Raw genomic sequence first — 18124 nt, 5'->3', positions numbered from 1 at the left:
GCTCTTTATCTGATGATAGGAAGATAAGTTGAGAGAAACCAAGATGTCGACCGAGTCAGCTGATTCAATAAACAAGATGGCGACCAATTCAGCTGAACAAGCTGACAATAACAAGACTGAAAGACCTAAATTAAAAGGTTCGATTGAATAAAAAATTGTAAGATATAAATAGAGTCGTGAATGTTTGCTTTTGTTTTCATGTAGACACTCCAAACTAAGAAATTAAAAAAAAAATAATCGCTAAGTTATATATTTTTCATTGCAACAATGTCATTATATTTTTGTGTCAGGTCGTAGCGTTCTCCCAGTTCAACAGCCTGAGAAGGTTAATGTGAACTTGTGGTCCTACCTTAAACAATGTGTTGGTAAAGAACTCTCCAAGATTACAATGCCAGTTCATTGGAATGAACCCCTTTCCCTTCTTCAGGTATATCTTATGCAAACATTCACAGTGGTGTTAAGTATTTTTTCAAAGGCACTTTCACTAGGGCGACTTCTAACTAAATTCTAAGTGACAATTTCCCAAGTGGCAGGCTGCAATGAGAGGGGGGGGGGCTAGCATAGGTTAGGGGGCAGAGATGGCTCAAAGTGTAAAAAACGGAAAGAATTAATTGGTGTTTCCAAAATGAGTAACCTAGTAAAGTACTAGTCAGTATGTATTCTGTTCATCCTTCAGCATGCATGTGGGATGCAGCATGCTGGATGCATGCTGCATGATAAGCGGTAGAAATAGATATATGTCAACCTTTTGTTTTTGTCATCAAACAGTTCAATTATAGGGTAAACGTAGATTTGTGTTGCATTGTGCATTCTATAAGGCAGGCTAGATACATCTGTCATTTTTTTTTGGAAAAAGATCATCCGAAATATAGAAATACGTTTTCTTGCTCGATGACATTTTTTAAGGCCAAAGTTGAGGTTTTTGCAACTGTGCATGCTTGATGCATGCTGGCCCACATTTAAATCGATAAGATAATTGTATGGCTAAATTTAGATTCCTTTATTCTGGCTGGCATACTAGATGCATGCTGGCCGAAAACATTTTAAATGCTTGGATTTTTATTGAACTTTGCATTTGATTCAAATATGTTGAAATTCCGAGCAAACCAAAACCAGCGATGTTTAGACTGATAAATCTATAACTTTATGTAAAAGTTCACCAGAATGCATTATGATTAGCATGCAGAATGCAGAAGGCATACTAACCAATAACAATCGCAAATTTATTTGTCCACAGACATACTGATTAAATTTAAGTAGTGAAATGCTGTCAAATAAACTTTAGAAAATTCTTTTCTTTCCGTTTTTTTACACTTCGAGCCATAGTGGAGTGCTGCGGCTAAAACTGACTTGAGAAATTGGGAAATTGCGCAATGGGTAGTTGCCGCTTGGGAAGTTGCCGCGAGGGAAAAGGACTTCGGGAAAGTGTCTTAACATCTTCATTGTTGGGGTGGGGAAATTTATTTTTAAGATGGGGGAATAACAATTTTCAATGAGATTAACACTGACTTGCCTTGTCTTAGACTTTTTCGACCAAGAATATAGTGTAAGAAAAATATGATTTTTTTTGGTTTGAATCTTTTATGGATTTCATTCTTTCTGGAACTTTTTCACCTTTCTTGTAAACTAATATAATTTTCTTAAAATCTTTAATTTTAAACTACAAAAGTATGAAATATTTGTTTTGAGGGGGGGGGGCGGGTCACATTTTAATATTGTCTTATATTAAGTTTGGTCGGGTTAAAATATTTTAAAATAAAATTTAAATATACATTAAATGTATTTAAGAGGATATCAGAGTACATGAATTACTCCCATGTACTTCTACCAGCACACACCTCATAACTTTTCGGTCTTTGTTATATACTTTTTTATTTCTNAGCTAGTAATCAAGATAGGTTCGTTTCATATCTAGCTAGTAATCTAGATAGGTTGGTTTCATCTCTAGCTAGTAATCTTGACAGGCTGGTTTCATATCTAGCTAGTATTCTAGACAGGTTGTTTTCAGCTCTAGCTAGTAATCTTGACAGGCTGGTTTCATCTCTTGATAAATCAGAGTAGAATCAGACTCTATCCCCTTTCCCTAGTTCTACTCTCATGTTGTTTTCTAGGATGGGTAAACCGTTTAATCCACTTCTAGGGGAAACATATCAACTGGAGCAGGAACATTTCAGATTTGTTTGTGAACAGGTATTTGTCCCTGTAATAGTTATTTTACTAAAATATCAATGAAATGGTCAAATATAAATTCAAAATTGATCAAACAACAAACAACACAAAACTAGCCACACGCTTTAACTTATAATCTTAAAACTTGAAACTTTATTGAGTAAATATGTGATAGTTTAAACTTAAACTATGTTTTCAAACAAATGCATAATTTTATCTAAAGTCTAAGGCATCAGGTTGCAAAAATATAAGAATTAGTAAATCAGGTCTCAAGCATTAATTATTTGTCATAATTTTTATTTAGGTTGGTCATCATCCTCCTGTTTCAGCTTTTCATGCAGAATCCCAAAACAAGGAAAATTTTCTTTCTCAATAAATTTTTTATAAAATCATTTATTTATTTTTGTTTTCATATTCTATGTAATAAAGCTCTTCGCTCATATATATTATATGTATATTTATATGTTAGCTATAGCTTGCCAAACGGCTAGACCAAATTAGCTGTTATTTTTTGAGGATACCAATGGGTACCCTGCACTGGGAGGTAACAAAGGCTCAAAAAATAGTTTTTTTTAGATAATTTGTTTAGCAAAATATAATTTTTTTTTGTTTCACCGGCAACTTCAGTTCGTAATTATAAAAAATCCTGCGAGGGAGGGAAGGGTATTTGCAACAATTTCTAATTGGCATTGCAAAAATACAATTTGCGACAGGCCCCTGACGATTTAAAATTTAAAATTGATGCTGTTTGCCTTCCTTCCCTCCCTACTCATGTAAAGATAAACTAAAAACTAGCGAACCAACTAAATATTTAAAAAGAATTAATATTTAATTATTTGTGAAAAGATAATTTGACCAGGAGTTTATCTTCCACGGATCTATTTATCCTAAAGTCAAATTCTGGGGTAAAAGTATAGAGTTCCAACCTAAAGGAACAATGACTGTGGAACTACCTCTTGCTGGTAAATACAAAATATTTTGTGAATTATGTAAAATTGATTTAATTTTTTTTTATGAAATAATGCTTTTCTACATGTGTAGGCTAATAAGCATTTTATATATAGTACCAACAAAATTAGTCAATACACAATGAACTCATTTTTTTGGTGGGTAAAAACTGGTTTAACAGTCTGTTTAAATTCAATCTTATTAGGCTTCTGTCGAAACAATATGTACAGTTTCGACATAAGAGAGGGGGTTGGGGAATATGCTAAGTTACTCTTACTCTAACTATAACTCTGAACTGCGACTAAGACTTGAAAATTGGCATCAAATCTATGTTCCGCTTCAAGTCCAGTTTCAGTGGCGTTTGTTTACAAACAACTATTTTACATTAGTACACACACCGAAACTGAATTCATTGTGTATTATGGATTTTCTCATATTTTGAGAAATTTTCTATTGGTCTCATCTTACCTTGCCCTTAATTTTATATTCTCGAATAAAGAATATTTTACGGCGACAAGTTTCTTAAACTCTGGAAAGCAATCAACTCTTGACTCGATTCTTGACTTAAGCTTTACTTGGGTCTAAGTAGACGCAAATACCGAGTTTAATTCGGGTTTAAGCTTTAAAAATCTTAACTAAGGAGAGTTGTATACTTGGTCTAATGTAAACCGTGTTCAGGTGAAACGTATACTTGGTCTAATATAAACTGTGTTCAGAGAAAACGTATACTTGGTCTAATATAAACTGTGTTCAGAGAAAACGTATACTTGGTCTAATATAAACTGTGTTCAGAGGAAACATATACTTGGTCTAATATAAACTGTGTTCAGGGGAAACGTATACTTGGTCCAATGTGAATTGTGTTGTCCACAATATTATTGTTGGAACACTGTGGATGGAACACACTGGAACTATGGAGATTGTCTGCCATCAAACAGGTTTGTTTGTGGGGTTTTTTATACTTAATTAAGGTTTCACCTGCATTTGTAATTGTATTTCATTATTTGCGTTTAGTTTTATTATGTGGTGGGGGGGGGGCGGTGATTTTTAAAGGGCAAGTAAACGTAACTCATCTCTTGCATGGAATCGACAGATATTTTTTGGGGGAATGTCACCAAGAGTTTGATGTGATTTGATCAGACTGTTTTGAGTGAAGTTGTAGTTTTCAATCCATTTAACACTGTATTTGTTCCAGGCTTGAAGGCAGTTATTTCATTTAAGCCTGGAGGCTGGTTTTCAGGCACTGATGATCTTCATACCGTAGAGGGTTTCATCATAGACAAGTCAGTAGAACTGGTTTATTTAAAGGGAATGTTTACCAGCTTAAAAATTCAATTTTGAAATTAGGAACACTACTATTTATAGGGGTTACCCAAAAAGGTTGAGACTTCAATGACGACTGTACGGAATTTATACTCTGTTTCCTTAAATTCATGATTTCCTGCAGCTGTAAACTTGTCAAATCATTAAATATCATCCTTAAAGACTAAATTCTAGGCAGAAGTCTCAATTTATCTTTGAAATAGTTTCACGTCGTCTTTAAAGTCTGACCCTTTGTGAATAACCCTGTATTTTACTGCTCAACTATGCTAAAGATCAGGTTATTGCTTGTAATCAATTGCACTTAAATCTATTCTTTACTTCCCTCAGTCACATTTTAGATTAAGATGGTCACTTATGCTCTTCAATGAAAAATGTTTAGAATTTACTATTAACAAACGAGTGAACAATCCTTAAAATATTTTCAATATAAAAATAGAACTCCTGAGTACTCCTGAGTACCTGAGTACTTGTGTATCGATGGAACTGCAAAATATACCTCCAAATATGCATAATAGTTTTAACATTACAGAAAGACGTCCCTTAGAAAAAAAAACAGTTTAAACTATTTAGAAATAAAACTAAACTCCGGTTTCTGTATGGCCGTTGGACAGAGTTCCTATGTAGTGCTGACCCAACTATGCTCGCCTCAATGCTTAACTGCAAACCAGAGAAAATGGACCCTAGTGCCAGTAATTTACCCAAGGTAAGACCCGTCTAACGGTCTAACCAGAACTAGTTTCTTAATGGCAGGACCGTTTTACCAGACCTGATTTCACTTGGTACAACCCGCCAAACCAGACCTGGTTTCTTGGTTTGAACACCTGTCTAACCAGACCTAATTTCTTTTGTCAGGACCCTTCTAACCAGACCTGGTTTCTTGGTACAACCCGCCTGATCACACGTCTAACCAGACCTAGTTTCTTTTTGCCAGGACCCGTCTAACCAGACCTGGTTTTTTTTTATGTCAGGACCCGCCCAACCAGACCTGTTGTCTTAGTAAAACCCGTCTAACCAGACCTGGTTTGTTTATGGTAGGACACGACCGACCACACCTGGTTTCATGGTACGCCTGACCACACGTCTAACTGGACTTTGTTTCTTAATGTCAGGACCCGCCAAACCAGTTCTGGTTTCTTGGTATAACCCGCCTAACCACCCGTCTTAATCAGGTCTGGTTTTCTTTGTACAACCTGTCTAAACACCCGTCTTAAACAGACTTGTTTTCAACTTTCGTTAGAGGACTGCTTAGAGCCCGTAAAATGGTGTCATCCATATATTTTTTGTTATTTTTCTCTCTCTTATTCTGATTCTCTTTTCTACCTTGACACTCCCTGTAAGTTGAAACCAAGGTTGTATGATAAAAATTGCTTACTCTCGATGTGCTCCAATGTATGGTAAATGTCGTCTCCTAAGCTTAGATAAATAAAAACCTCATATGGCGTCACTGATTATAGAGGAGAGAGTGACGTGATATACGGATTTTTCTATATATATATGCTAAGGAGAAGACCTTTCCCCTACATTGCAACCTTACTATACAATCTTGGTTGAAACTATCCATCATTTTCTACCTTAATTCATAGTTAGTTATAGATCTACCTTAATTTTATTTCTTTATTTATAGATCTACCTTAATTTTATTTCTTTAGTTATAGATCTACCTTAATTTTATTTCTTTTGTTATAGATCTACCTTAATTTTATTTCTTTAGTTATAGATCTTCCTTAATTTTATTTCTTCAGTTATAGATCTACCTTAATTTTATTTCTTAAGTTATAGATCTACCTTAATTTTATTTCTTTAGTTATTGATCTACCTTAATTTTATTTCTTTAGTTATAGATCTACCTTAATTTTATTTCTTTAGTTATAGATCTACCTTAATTTTATTTCTTCAGCATCCTCCTCTTCCACTTGGGGCAATCCCTGACAGCAAAATCTTGTGGCAGGCAGATCCAAAACCTGAGGTAATCAATGATTATAATAATAATCATGAAAAAAATAGTAATAATAATAATAATTATGATGTGATGATGAGGATAATAATGATAATAATAAAATGTTGATAATGATAATGATAAGCAATTCAATCATCAGTCTGGAAAGCCTGGCCAAATCTAGTGAAAAAATTACCATCAGATGGTAGAAATTAATTTTGCACTCCTCTTAGTACTCTCCTTGTACTAATGTTTATGTTTAGCACTCCTCCCTATACTCTCCTTGAACTAATGTTTATGTTTAGCACTCCTCCCTGTACTCTCCTTGAACTAATGTTTATGTTTAGCACTCCTCCCTATACTCTCCTTGAACTAATGTTTATGTTTAGCACTCCTCCATGTACTCTCCTTGAACTACTTTTTATGTTTAGCACTCCTCCCTGTACTCTCCTTGAACTAATGTTTATGTTTAGCACTCCTCCCTGTACTCTCCTTGAACTAATGTTTATGTTTAGCACTCCTTCCTGTACTCTCCTTGAACTAATGTTTATGTTTAGCACTCCTCCATGTACTCTCCTTGAACTAATGTTTATGTTTAGCACTCCTCCCTGTACTCTCCTTGAACTAATGTTTATGTTAAGCACTCCTTCCTGTACTCTCCTTGAACTAATGTTTATGTTTAGCACTCCTCCCTATACTCTCCTTGAACTAATGTTTATGTTTAGCACTCCTCCCTATACTACAATTTCTCCTCGTTCACCATGAAGTTGAATGAGGCTGGACAAGGCGGGGTGTTGGCTCCTACAGATTGCAGACATAGGCCTGATATTAGGTTAGCAAATAATTCTCAAAATTAACTTTTGCACAATTCAAAAATTTAAGTCGAAAGTGTCCAGGCGGTAAATGATCATTTATTTCTTAAGATACAAGGAAGTATTATTAATTAAGTGTTTAAATCTCAAAAAAGAAAATTTGAATTTAATTGGTATTTTTTTCATAAATAAAGTCTTGTTTTAGTTTGGCATAAAAATTAAAACGGCAAGCAAGATTAATTTTACTATGAAAGGCATGATTGCTTTATTATGAGAGGCATGATTGCTTTACAATGAGAGGCATGATTGCTTTACTATGAGAGGCATGATTGATTTACAATGAAAGGCATGACTGATTAACTATGAGAGTCATGATTGATTTACAATTATGCCTCTCATAGTAAAATGAATGGTAAATGTAAAAGTAATGGTACCCTTTAAACCTTATCTGATGAGTAATGTGTATATAGATTACATTGACGTTTTTTCGTCCTAACCAAGTTTATTTCTGCTATATTCTACATTGAGCAGAAATACTCAAGTCACTTTTGTATCTAATACTTGATAAGACAACGCTTTTAATCAAACATGCCACTTCAGAAAGATCCGAGCTGGGAACTTTTAAATGGGATATCCTTAATCACGATCGGTTAATTAATCTGGAGATTAATAATAAGAGGAGAACAAGCATTTTTTAATCAGGAGATTAAGAAAAAGAGGAGATCAAGCATTGATACCGACATCCACCATCTAAAGTTTTCAGCTATGGTCACATAAAATACTTAATCTTGAAATTTTTAGAGCTTTGGAGGAGGGAGACCTTGACGCGGCCTCCGCGCACAAGGAAGCCTTGGAGAACAAGCAGAGGGAAGCCAGGAAGCAGTTCAAGAATAAGAAGGAGCAGGATTGGTGGCAACCAAGATGGTTTCATCCTGATACTCATCCTTATACAGGTATTACAGAACGGGCTTTGTGTAGTGACTTGGTCTAATATAAACAGTATTCTTGTTCCCTCATTTGTGCAGTGCAGTATCCCCCCCCTCTAGTATTCTTGTTCCCTGGTTTGTGCAGGGCAGTTTCCTATCCCCCACTCTAGTATTCTTGTTCCCACGTTTGTGCAATGTAGTATCCCCACTTCTAGTATTCTTGTTCCCTGGTTTGTGCAGTGCAGTATCCCCCACTCTAGTATTCTTGTTCCCACGTTTGTGCAATGTAGTATCCCCACTTCTGGTATTCTTGTTCCCTGGTTTGTGCAGTGCAGTATCCCCCCCTCTCTAGTATTCTTGTTCCCTGGTTTGTGACTCAATTTTTAAAGCGGCATGTTCGATACCCAACTGTATCCTTAAATGTTTTTTAAGTCATACAGTGGTGGGCGATTATATAAATAAAATGAAGACGACTTTCGATTTCCATTTTGATTTTAATCAAGCTTTTAAACAGAATGAATACGTAAATAATGGAAACAAAGAAAAACTGTCAATTAAAAAGCTTCCCTTAATCACTTGTGAACTTGTAATTCGGAAAAAAAAACTTCTTAACAATAAAAACTTAAATAAATAGTCGTCTTCATTATATTGATATTATCACCTACCACCGTAGTAAATAAATATTTTTCTATTTGAAATTTTATTTTTTTCCTCTGTGATGAATAGTTATGAAACATTCTTTTAGGAGACGAAATCTGGAGGTTCAAACAGGAATTCTGGTCCGGACAATTTGACGGTGCTCCAGATATATTCTAGATCCAATATATCAGAATATATTCTAGATTTAATATATCTGACTATATTCAACATCCATTACACCAGAACATGAGACCTAATATATGAGAATAAGATCCATATTTAAAATCTATTTAGTTTTGGCGTCACTAAGTTATTTCTTTTGATCTGATTCATCCCTGACTTTATCTCAATCTGAATCTCGTTCAAGAAAATCAATCAAACATTTTAGTTTTTAAAACGCGCATTTTGTTTTATTTTTTGCAAAAAGAATCAAGACAAGAGGGTTGTAAGGGTAAAGTGTAACTTTTTACATCAAAATTTATTAAATTCGTGTGACTGATGCTTATAAAAAGTTTGCACCTATGACAGTTTTTTAAAAGCTTTCAATCAAGGAACAGTAAAATGTTGAATATTTTCGTACAAGTTTATCCCGATGCACATCTAGTGATATTATGTATATTTGTACATAAACCTGTGTACATAAATGTACACAATCCCAACTGTAAACAATCAACCACCAAGAATTTTAACAAATCAAATTCCGAAATTTCTGATTTAAAAAAGTGCCGCTCAATGTTAACGTTTCTCGTTAAAACACTTATAATATAAATGCACATTGAACATTCCAGAAGTTGATTTTATATTTTATTCAACCAAAATTATGAAGGCCTAATTATTTACCGGTTGTTCCTTGACTAAGGTACTGCTTAAAAAAGAAATACTCGACAGCAAAATATATGTAATAAAAAATAATATTTTAACCAAGGTTGTGAAATATCAATTTTTATTTTAATTAATATGCAAAAATCAAGATTTATTTTTACATTTTTTTCTTTTAAGTTTGAAAAAAAATCATGATCTAGCGAATATTTTATTCATGGTTTTCTTCTATTAATAAGTTGTTCGTTTTATGGAATTGTTTATATTATTTTTATTTATTAACATCTGAAATGTAAACTTTAAAATGAAATTTTTTATGTAAAAACTATCTGAATCAAATTAAAATCTTAAAGAATAAAAATTCAGGCAAGTTTCGATGAAAATTTTAACACAATTTGATACTTTTTAACCTTTGTTTTGAGACACATTTATCCGTTTTTAATGTTGAACTTCTTAAAAATAGTGACTTAGCTTGTTCTAACCATGTAGCCTGGGGTTCAACCTATTAAATAGTAAAATTATGCAAATCATCTGTATGTATTACTGTACTGAGTGTACTGTAATGTAATGATATATAAAATATAAAGTTTGTAAATTAAATAAATGATATGTAAATAACTGCTTTAGTCGATAAACAGATAGTTTTTTATGACAAACAAATATCGAATTTCAATTATAACAGGAAACATAAATTTGGTTTCCTGAAAATTTCATCAATTTCATGATTTTCACTAAAATAATAATTTGTACTGGAGATAAAGTTAAAAGACCTAAATAATGCAATTATTTGCTTCAAATGCTTACTAGGCATGTGAAATATAATATAAATTAAATTTAAGACGAATGATTTTTATATACATATGTAAAACGTGTTATAAAATGTCAAATTACTCTGAAATGTATATTATATTAGTTTAAAGATAAAATTATGAATAGGAACTTAGTAAGAAACATTTTTAAATGTGATTTTTTATTGTTTAAATTCAAATGCTCTCACAGAACTTGTCACGTTACTAAACGTAATTTGCGTAATCAGGACTGTACTGGACTGCACCTATGTTCGGTAATCAACGTGTATCTGTACTGTACTGCACCTATGTTCGATATTCAACGTGTATCTGTACTGTACTGCTCCTATGTTCGATAATCAACGTGTATCTGTACTGTACTATACCAATATTTGATATTCAACGTGTATCTGTACTGTACTGTACCAATATTTGATATTCAACGTGTATCTGTTCTGTACTGCACCTATGTTCGATGATCAACGTGTATCTGTACTGTATAGTACTAATATTTGATATTCAACATGTATCTGTACTGTACTGTACCAATATTTGATATTCAACGTGTATCTGTACTGTACTGCACCTATGTTCGATAATCAACGTGTATCTGTACTGTAATGTACAAATATTTGATATTCAACGTGTATCTGTACTGTACTGTACCAATATTTGATATTCAACGTGTATCTTTACTGTACTGTACCAATATTTGATATTCAACTTGTATCTGTACTTTACTGCACCTATGTTCGATATTCAACGTGTATCTGTACTGTACTGTACCAATATTTGATATTCAACGTGTATCTGTACTGTACTGCACCTTTGTTCGATATTCAACGTGTATCTATACTGTACTGTACCAATATTTGATAATCAACGTGTATCTGTACTGTACTGCACCTATGTTCGGTAACCAACGTGTATCTGTACTGTACTGCACCTATATTTGATATTCAACGTGTATCTGTACTGTACTGTACCTTTGTTCGATATTCAACGTGTATCTATACTGTACTGTACCAATATTTGATAATCAACGTGTATCTGTACTGTACTGCACCTATGTTCGGTAACCAACGTGTATCTGTACTGTACTGCACCTATGTTCGATATTCAACGTGTATCTGTACTGTACTGTACCAATATTTGATAATCAACGTGTATCTGTACTGTACTGCACCTATGTTCGATATTCAACATGTATCTGTTCTGTACTGTACCAATATTTGATAATCAACGTGTATCTGTACTGTACTGCACCTATGTTCGGTAACCAACGTGTATCTGTACTGTACTGCACCTATGTTCGATAATCAACGTGTATCAGTTCTGTACTGTACCAATATTTGATAATCAACGTGTATCTGTACTGTACTGTACCAATATTTGATAATCAACGTGTATCTGTACTGTACTGCACATATGTTCGGTAACCAACGTGTATCTGTACTGTACTGCACCTATGTTCGATATTCAACCTGAACTGTACTGTACTACACCTATGTTCGATAATTAACGTGTATCTGTACTGTACTGCACCAATGTTCGATAATCAACGTGTACTGTATACTGAACCAATCATCGTCAATCAAAGTTTACGGCACTACATGTACTGTACTGCACTCGTGTTTGGTGATCAATTTGATTTGTTATGTACTGCACCAACGATCGGTAATTAAAGTGTACGGTACTACGTGTACTGTACTAAAATAATGTTCTGGGATTAATGTGTTTTGTACTGTAACGTAACGTAACATAATGCACTTAACCGAACTTCAGTGATCAACGTGTATTTTACTGCACCAATATTTGGAATTGTTTATTAATGAAGTATAACAAAAATATAGAAAATTGAGAAAATGTAATGTACAGCACCAACACGTTCCACAATCAACGTGTACTGTACTGCATTATTGTTCGGCAATGAACTTGTACTGAACGTATGTGCTCACGTGTAGTTATAATTAATTCCTATTCTAACTCGGCCTTATGAATTGATAAAAAATATAAAATGTATTTTTGAATTGAGAAAATAAAAGGGTTAATCAAAGCATGAAATGGAGACTTTTTCTTTACTTGTACATTTGGTATATAATATTTTAACATTTGAAACATAGATGTGAAGGTAAAATGAGGTTTTAGATCTTAACTTTCAGCTTCGGTTTCCAGCGAAAAAGAAAAAACGTCTCTCGAAATTTCGTGAAAAAAAATGGAAATCAAGCAAAAAAAACGGAAATTTCGCAGAAACTACAGCTATTTTAAAAACAAATGCTCATGATTCAAACATAATTATTAAAGTAAAGGAAGAGAAATTATTTATGTGACAAATTAAAAATCAAATGTCGAACTATCAGAGCAGAGAATGCCACAAGTTCTTTTGAGCAATTAATTGTTGCACCTATGGTTTTCACAAAATTTTTGCATTTAGAGAAAATATTTTCGCATTTTGCGAAATTTCGCTTAGTTCTTTTCTCGAGATACATTGAATAATACTGTGTTTAGCAGGCAGATAATTGATGAGATTAGAACAATGAAGGAAAATGAATTCATGTTGGACATTCTCCTGTGATTTGTTTGCCGGAATAATTTAAAGGAAGAGTAAAAAAAATTAATATGTAAACTGAGAATGAGCTGAGATCTCGATCATAAATTAAATTAAAGAGTTAAAATGAAGGAAGAAAAAGTTTGCGAAATGCGACCGAAAATTTTCGCGGAACGTTTCGTTCTCTGGAAACCCTACTTTCGACCAAGCTGAAATGACAAACTTTAAACTTTAACACTTGATTTTGATATCCATCGATCCGTTATGTTACGTGATTTTGTAAATTGTAATAATAGAACAAAGATTGTGCACATCAAAGATCAAAGATCGCGGTTAAACTATTTTTTTAAACCACTGGAATTATAAATTCAATTGAATGGATTTCTTCCTAATTCCAATTTTTGGAATCGCAAATTTTAAACATAGAATCTTATCAAATTTGTGTACACTGCTGGAACACTTATTTCATGTTATATTTTTATTATTTTTATTCAAATGATGATTTTACTAATCTTCTTTAATTTACGACTCTCGCTGTGGTAAAACCAAAAATACTGGAGTGCTTGTCTTCTTTCGTTCTCGTAGGAAATGTTTGCATAATTAAAAAATTTCTAATAAGGGTCGGACGAGGGAGGGAACCCCTGGACGCCATGAGCCTCTGCTTTGCCGACACAAGCCTCCTAGATTTGCTAGGCAGACCGAGCCTCCACTTTGCAGACCAAGCCTCATCTATGCAGACTGTGCCTCCGCTATGCAGTGAACGAGCCTACACCATACAGAACAGCTTTTTTTAAATCTTGGTTTTATGTGTAATGAAAAATGTTAACAATTCTTTTTGACGTGGCATAAGAATTTTACTAAAGATTAGAGTAATTTATTGATTGTCATAATTAAAAACATATATGGACTCTTAAAGTGATTTTTAAGATTTCTAATAAAACTTTAAACATTTCTAACGCATAAAGGAAGATATTTGGAGAAATATTTCTGGAGTAAATTTAGTTTGTTTTGTTGTAATCTTTGATTTAAACAATACCTTTTTTGAAAAATTTAAGATTTAAATAAATTATACAAATTTTCTAGATTTAATTTGAACTACAAAGAAAGGTATTGCTTAAATCAAAGATTATAAAAGATGAAATAAAATTCAAATTTTTTCTCTAAATATTTTTCTTTTCATCTAAAGAATGTTTAAAGTATTGTATACCACTTTCTTAGTCATAATTAGGAACTATTTATGATAATTGATAAATACTTATCTTTGAGAAACCTCTTGTTGTATTCCGGATTGTTTGATATATGAGTGAACAGTCCCTTGAATCCAACAGGAAGCCAGATGAGTCAGTACATCCCGGACCGCTGCAGCGTAGACACAAGTCGCACTGCACATAGCCGTCCTTTAGATCTTAACTTTCAGCTTCGGTTTCCAGCGAAAAAGAGAAAACGTCTCTCGAAATTTTTTTTTCTATTTTGCGAAATTTTCGCAAAATTTAGGGTGCTAGGTAGGTTTTTAAAAAAACGTTCAAAAAGTACGTCGGAAAAATGTTGAAAGTTTTTGTACTTTTTACAAATATTATAATGTGACACATGTTTTTCATTCATTTTTCCTGCACAGCGATTTGCCTTTCTTTGCTGAGATGTTCATTTAAATCATGCCTACACTCCCTTCTTATTGAATTATTAGTGTAGATGATGAAACTGAATAATACAAAACATGCCGGTTTAGGCTTTCTTTTTCAGCCTGCCTGCCTGTATACTGTGAACCTAGGCATGGTTGTATAGGCATAGTACAGATTTAGAGTTCAAGCAATTAAAGGCAGAACCTCTATTCATAAAGTGATCATGTTATAGAATTGGAGTCTCATTCTAAACTAGGATTTTCATAACTTTGCACAAAACAGTATAATCTTAAAGTTTGAAGAAGAAAAATATTGGAACAGGCTTTATAACAAGTTGTATGCAGATCTGGACCCGCTTTGTAGTTTCAAGCATTTTCATTCAGATTCCAATATTTATTTGAATTTAAAAATGTCATATTTTTAAGTTTCAATTTTTAAGGCCAAGCTTATATTCGAAGATACTGATATCATCCTGGTATACCAAACCTATGTTTGTTAGTGTACCCGATCGTTTTATACTGGTGTACCAGACCAATGAATACTAGTAAATCAGACTTACGTATACTGGTTTACCAGACCTATGTATAATGGCATATCAGACCTATTTATAATGGTATATCAGAACTATGTATACTGGTATACCAGTCCTATGTATACTGTTATACCAGACCTATGCATACTGGTATACCAGATCATTGTATACAGGTATACAACACCTATGTATACTTGTATACCGGACCTTTGTATACTGGTATACAACACATATGTATAATGTTATACCAAAACTATGTATACTGGTATACCAGGCTTATGTATACTTGTATACCAGGCGTATGTATACTGGTATACCAGGCTTATGTATACTAGTATATCATACCTATTTATACTAGTTAATCAGACCTATACAGGTTTACCAGATCTTTGTACACTGGTATACCAGACCTATGTATACTGGTATATCATACCTATGTTTAGTGTTACACCAAAACTATGTATAATGGTATACCAGACATATGTATACTGGTATCCCAGGCCTATTTATACTGGTATAACAGACCTTTGTATACTGGTATACACATACCTACATACACTGGTATAACAAGACCTAATTATAATGGTATACCAGACCTATGTATACTGCTGTACCAGACCTACGTATACTGGTATACAAATACCAGACCAACGTATACTTCTATGCAAATACCAGCCCTACGTATACCTGTATACCAGACCTTTGTTTACTGGTATATTAGACCCTTGTATACTGGTATACCAGACCTACGTTTACTGGTATACCAGACCATGCATACTATATTAATATTTTAAGAAGTTGCAATCTGTCGATACACACACAAAATGAAAACTGCAACCTCCGGAGGCTGGGACTGAATGAACCTCAGTGTAGGCCTACCAGCCTCCAAGTGTAAACACATAAACAGAACCCGAAAAGGAAAACACGGAAATGAAAACAGCTGATTCTAAAATATAAAGTACATCAAGTATTATTTACATACAATAGAACTAGAGTGAAACCTTTCAGTCATGTATAATACGTAACATAGCATTATGTTTTCGTATATTTATTACATTTTTACTATTGTTAGCTACTTTATACACTATTTCCGTATTTAAGCTTAATTATCTTAATTAATATTTTAAAACAAATATCATAATATCAAATGACAATTATGAAGAAAAGTGAATTAGATTGAGGTAATATTTAAAAGTGAAAATGTATTCAATGGCGAATTAAATGTTCTGTATACAGAGTTAAATCAATGGGGTATTTTAACCCCCCCCCCCCCCACAGATTTGCAGCGGCTATGGTTATATTTATATTCTGTATATCGAGTAAATTTTGAAAAATGGAGAAATTAAAAAAAGGAGGAAAGAATTAAAGCCAACTTTTAGGCCTTTCCATTAGGTGAAAATGTAATTCAAAATAAAAGTGAAAAAAGTGAAAAAAGGTGGAAAAACTAGATTTTCTTCTGGAATTTTGACAATTTTTTTCACTCATCTTTTGGAATCCAGAAGTCATTTTCAACAATTGCAATGTAGCGTTGTGAATTGTTAACGGCAATATCTGGTTTAAAATATCGTGTAATCTAATAAAAAATTATGATAAATATTACATTACATAAAACCTTCAAATTCGTTGAATTTTTCATTAACAAAAAAACAACACTTTATTTCCAATAAGATGTTTTACAATATTTAAAACCTGAAAAATATTATAATTATAAAATTTCAATTGGAAAATATCAGATTTGCAAGGGTAAGGGTGAAAGTTGCATCTACAAAATCTGCTTGATAAGGGTTAGTGATTCCCATAGGATGAATGATATGCATTTTTTATGTTTCAATAAACGAAACTGTAGAAACAAGGAAAAAATCTGCAATATAATCCGAATTCACTCTATCCGCAATACAATACGGATTCACACAATCCGCAATATGATCCGGATACACTCAATCTGCAATATGATCCGGATCAACTCAATCCGCAATATGATCCGGATCAACTCAATCCGTAATAAGATCCGGATCAACTCAATCCGCAATATGATCCGGTGAAAAAAAGAAGGTGTTTGGAAATTTGATTTTTGGTAAAATAAATTATTAGAACTTTTAGAAATATTTGTAAGCTGGATCCGGATCTGCATCAAAATTGGATTGATTTTATTCTTGAGCCAAGTTTTCATACACACTGTTTGTGCATCTACATACACATTGTTTGTGCATCTACAAACCATACTTTTAATTGATCGCGTTCATTAATCGGTTGGTTATGAATATTCAAAAAAAAAATTAGTTCGTCAAAATCGAACGCATATATTTTTTCTACCCCATTTTAGTCTGAGATTATACAAAAACAGACATGAAATACGATTTCTGAACGCTTACCACACATTTCAGTTTTCTATTTACTTTATCTTTGCAACCTGATGTCCTAGGTCTTATATATTTCTGAGGGATTGAATATTCTGACAGTTTAAAATGTTGAATGTTTATATCATCAGTTTGCAAAGGTTTGAAGATTAGATTATGTTTCAAAAAGAAAGTGTTCACTTCCGTTAAAGAACCATTTCTGTTAAGATTTGGTAATCTCTATAGAAGAAAAAGCTGAGTAAAGGATCTTGTAAATCTTAGTATTTGTAGTCGCCGAGTTTTAGAAATGTCGTCAATATTAATAATTTTTATATTTTTCAACAATACATATTTTACTTTAAAGGGGATCAGAAAGAATGTCGCGGACGCAAACCCAACTACAACAAAGTGCATTCTGTCCGCGTTGGAATCTTTTGTTGAAAATTTGTCAAAAATAGCGTAGAAACTCTTATGTACTTAATTATTTAAACTTCAACGCCTAAACGAGTATAAACATCTAAAGGGGGTGAAATAGGAAATAACGTTGAGAAAGACTCAATTTAGACTTTTTACCAGAACCTCTGGTTTAGCGTGCGCAATGCATGCAAGCTAGGAAACCTAGTTTAAGAATTTCAGAAGAAATGGAGCTAACAGAGGTGGATACCGGGGAATTGCTCCCACACAGCTCTAGGTTTTTCAAAATTTTAATCTTAAAAAATATAAAAACTA

The 18124-nt window shown here is 33.1% G+C and overlaps 1 protein-coding gene across 1 annotated transcript; it reads left to right on the top strand.

The window, feature by feature from the left end:
* The first annotated feature begins 31 nt into the window (after positions 1 to 31).
* Positions 32 to 10190, top strand: LOC111695433 (oxysterol-binding protein-related protein 2-like). Its single transcript, XM_023464754.1, is given in 14 exon segments — positions 32 to 137; positions 291 to 427; positions 1789 to 1931; positions 2112 to 2190; positions 2474 to 2524; positions 3029 to 3131; positions 3948 to 4055; positions 4313 to 4400; positions 5011 to 5143; positions 6338 to 6406; positions 7102 to 7208; positions 7990 to 8141; positions 8860 to 9678; positions 9995 to 10190. Coding segments are annotated over 13 exon segments (1335 nt in total). The 5' UTR covers positions 32 to 43; the 3' UTR covers positions 8931 to 9678; positions 9995 to 10190.
* Positions 10191 to 18124: the final 7934 nt, after the last annotated feature.

Source organism: Eurytemora carolleeae, unplaced genomic scaffold (assembly GCF_000591075.1).
Source record: "Eurytemora carolleeae unplaced genomic scaffold, Eaff_2.0 scaffold34, whole genome shotgun sequence".
NCBI classification, from domain to species: Eukaryota; Metazoa; Arthropoda; class Copepoda; order Calanoida; family Temoridae; genus Eurytemora; species Eurytemora carolleeae.
This window is presented reverse-complemented; position numbering and strand designations above follow the sequence as displayed.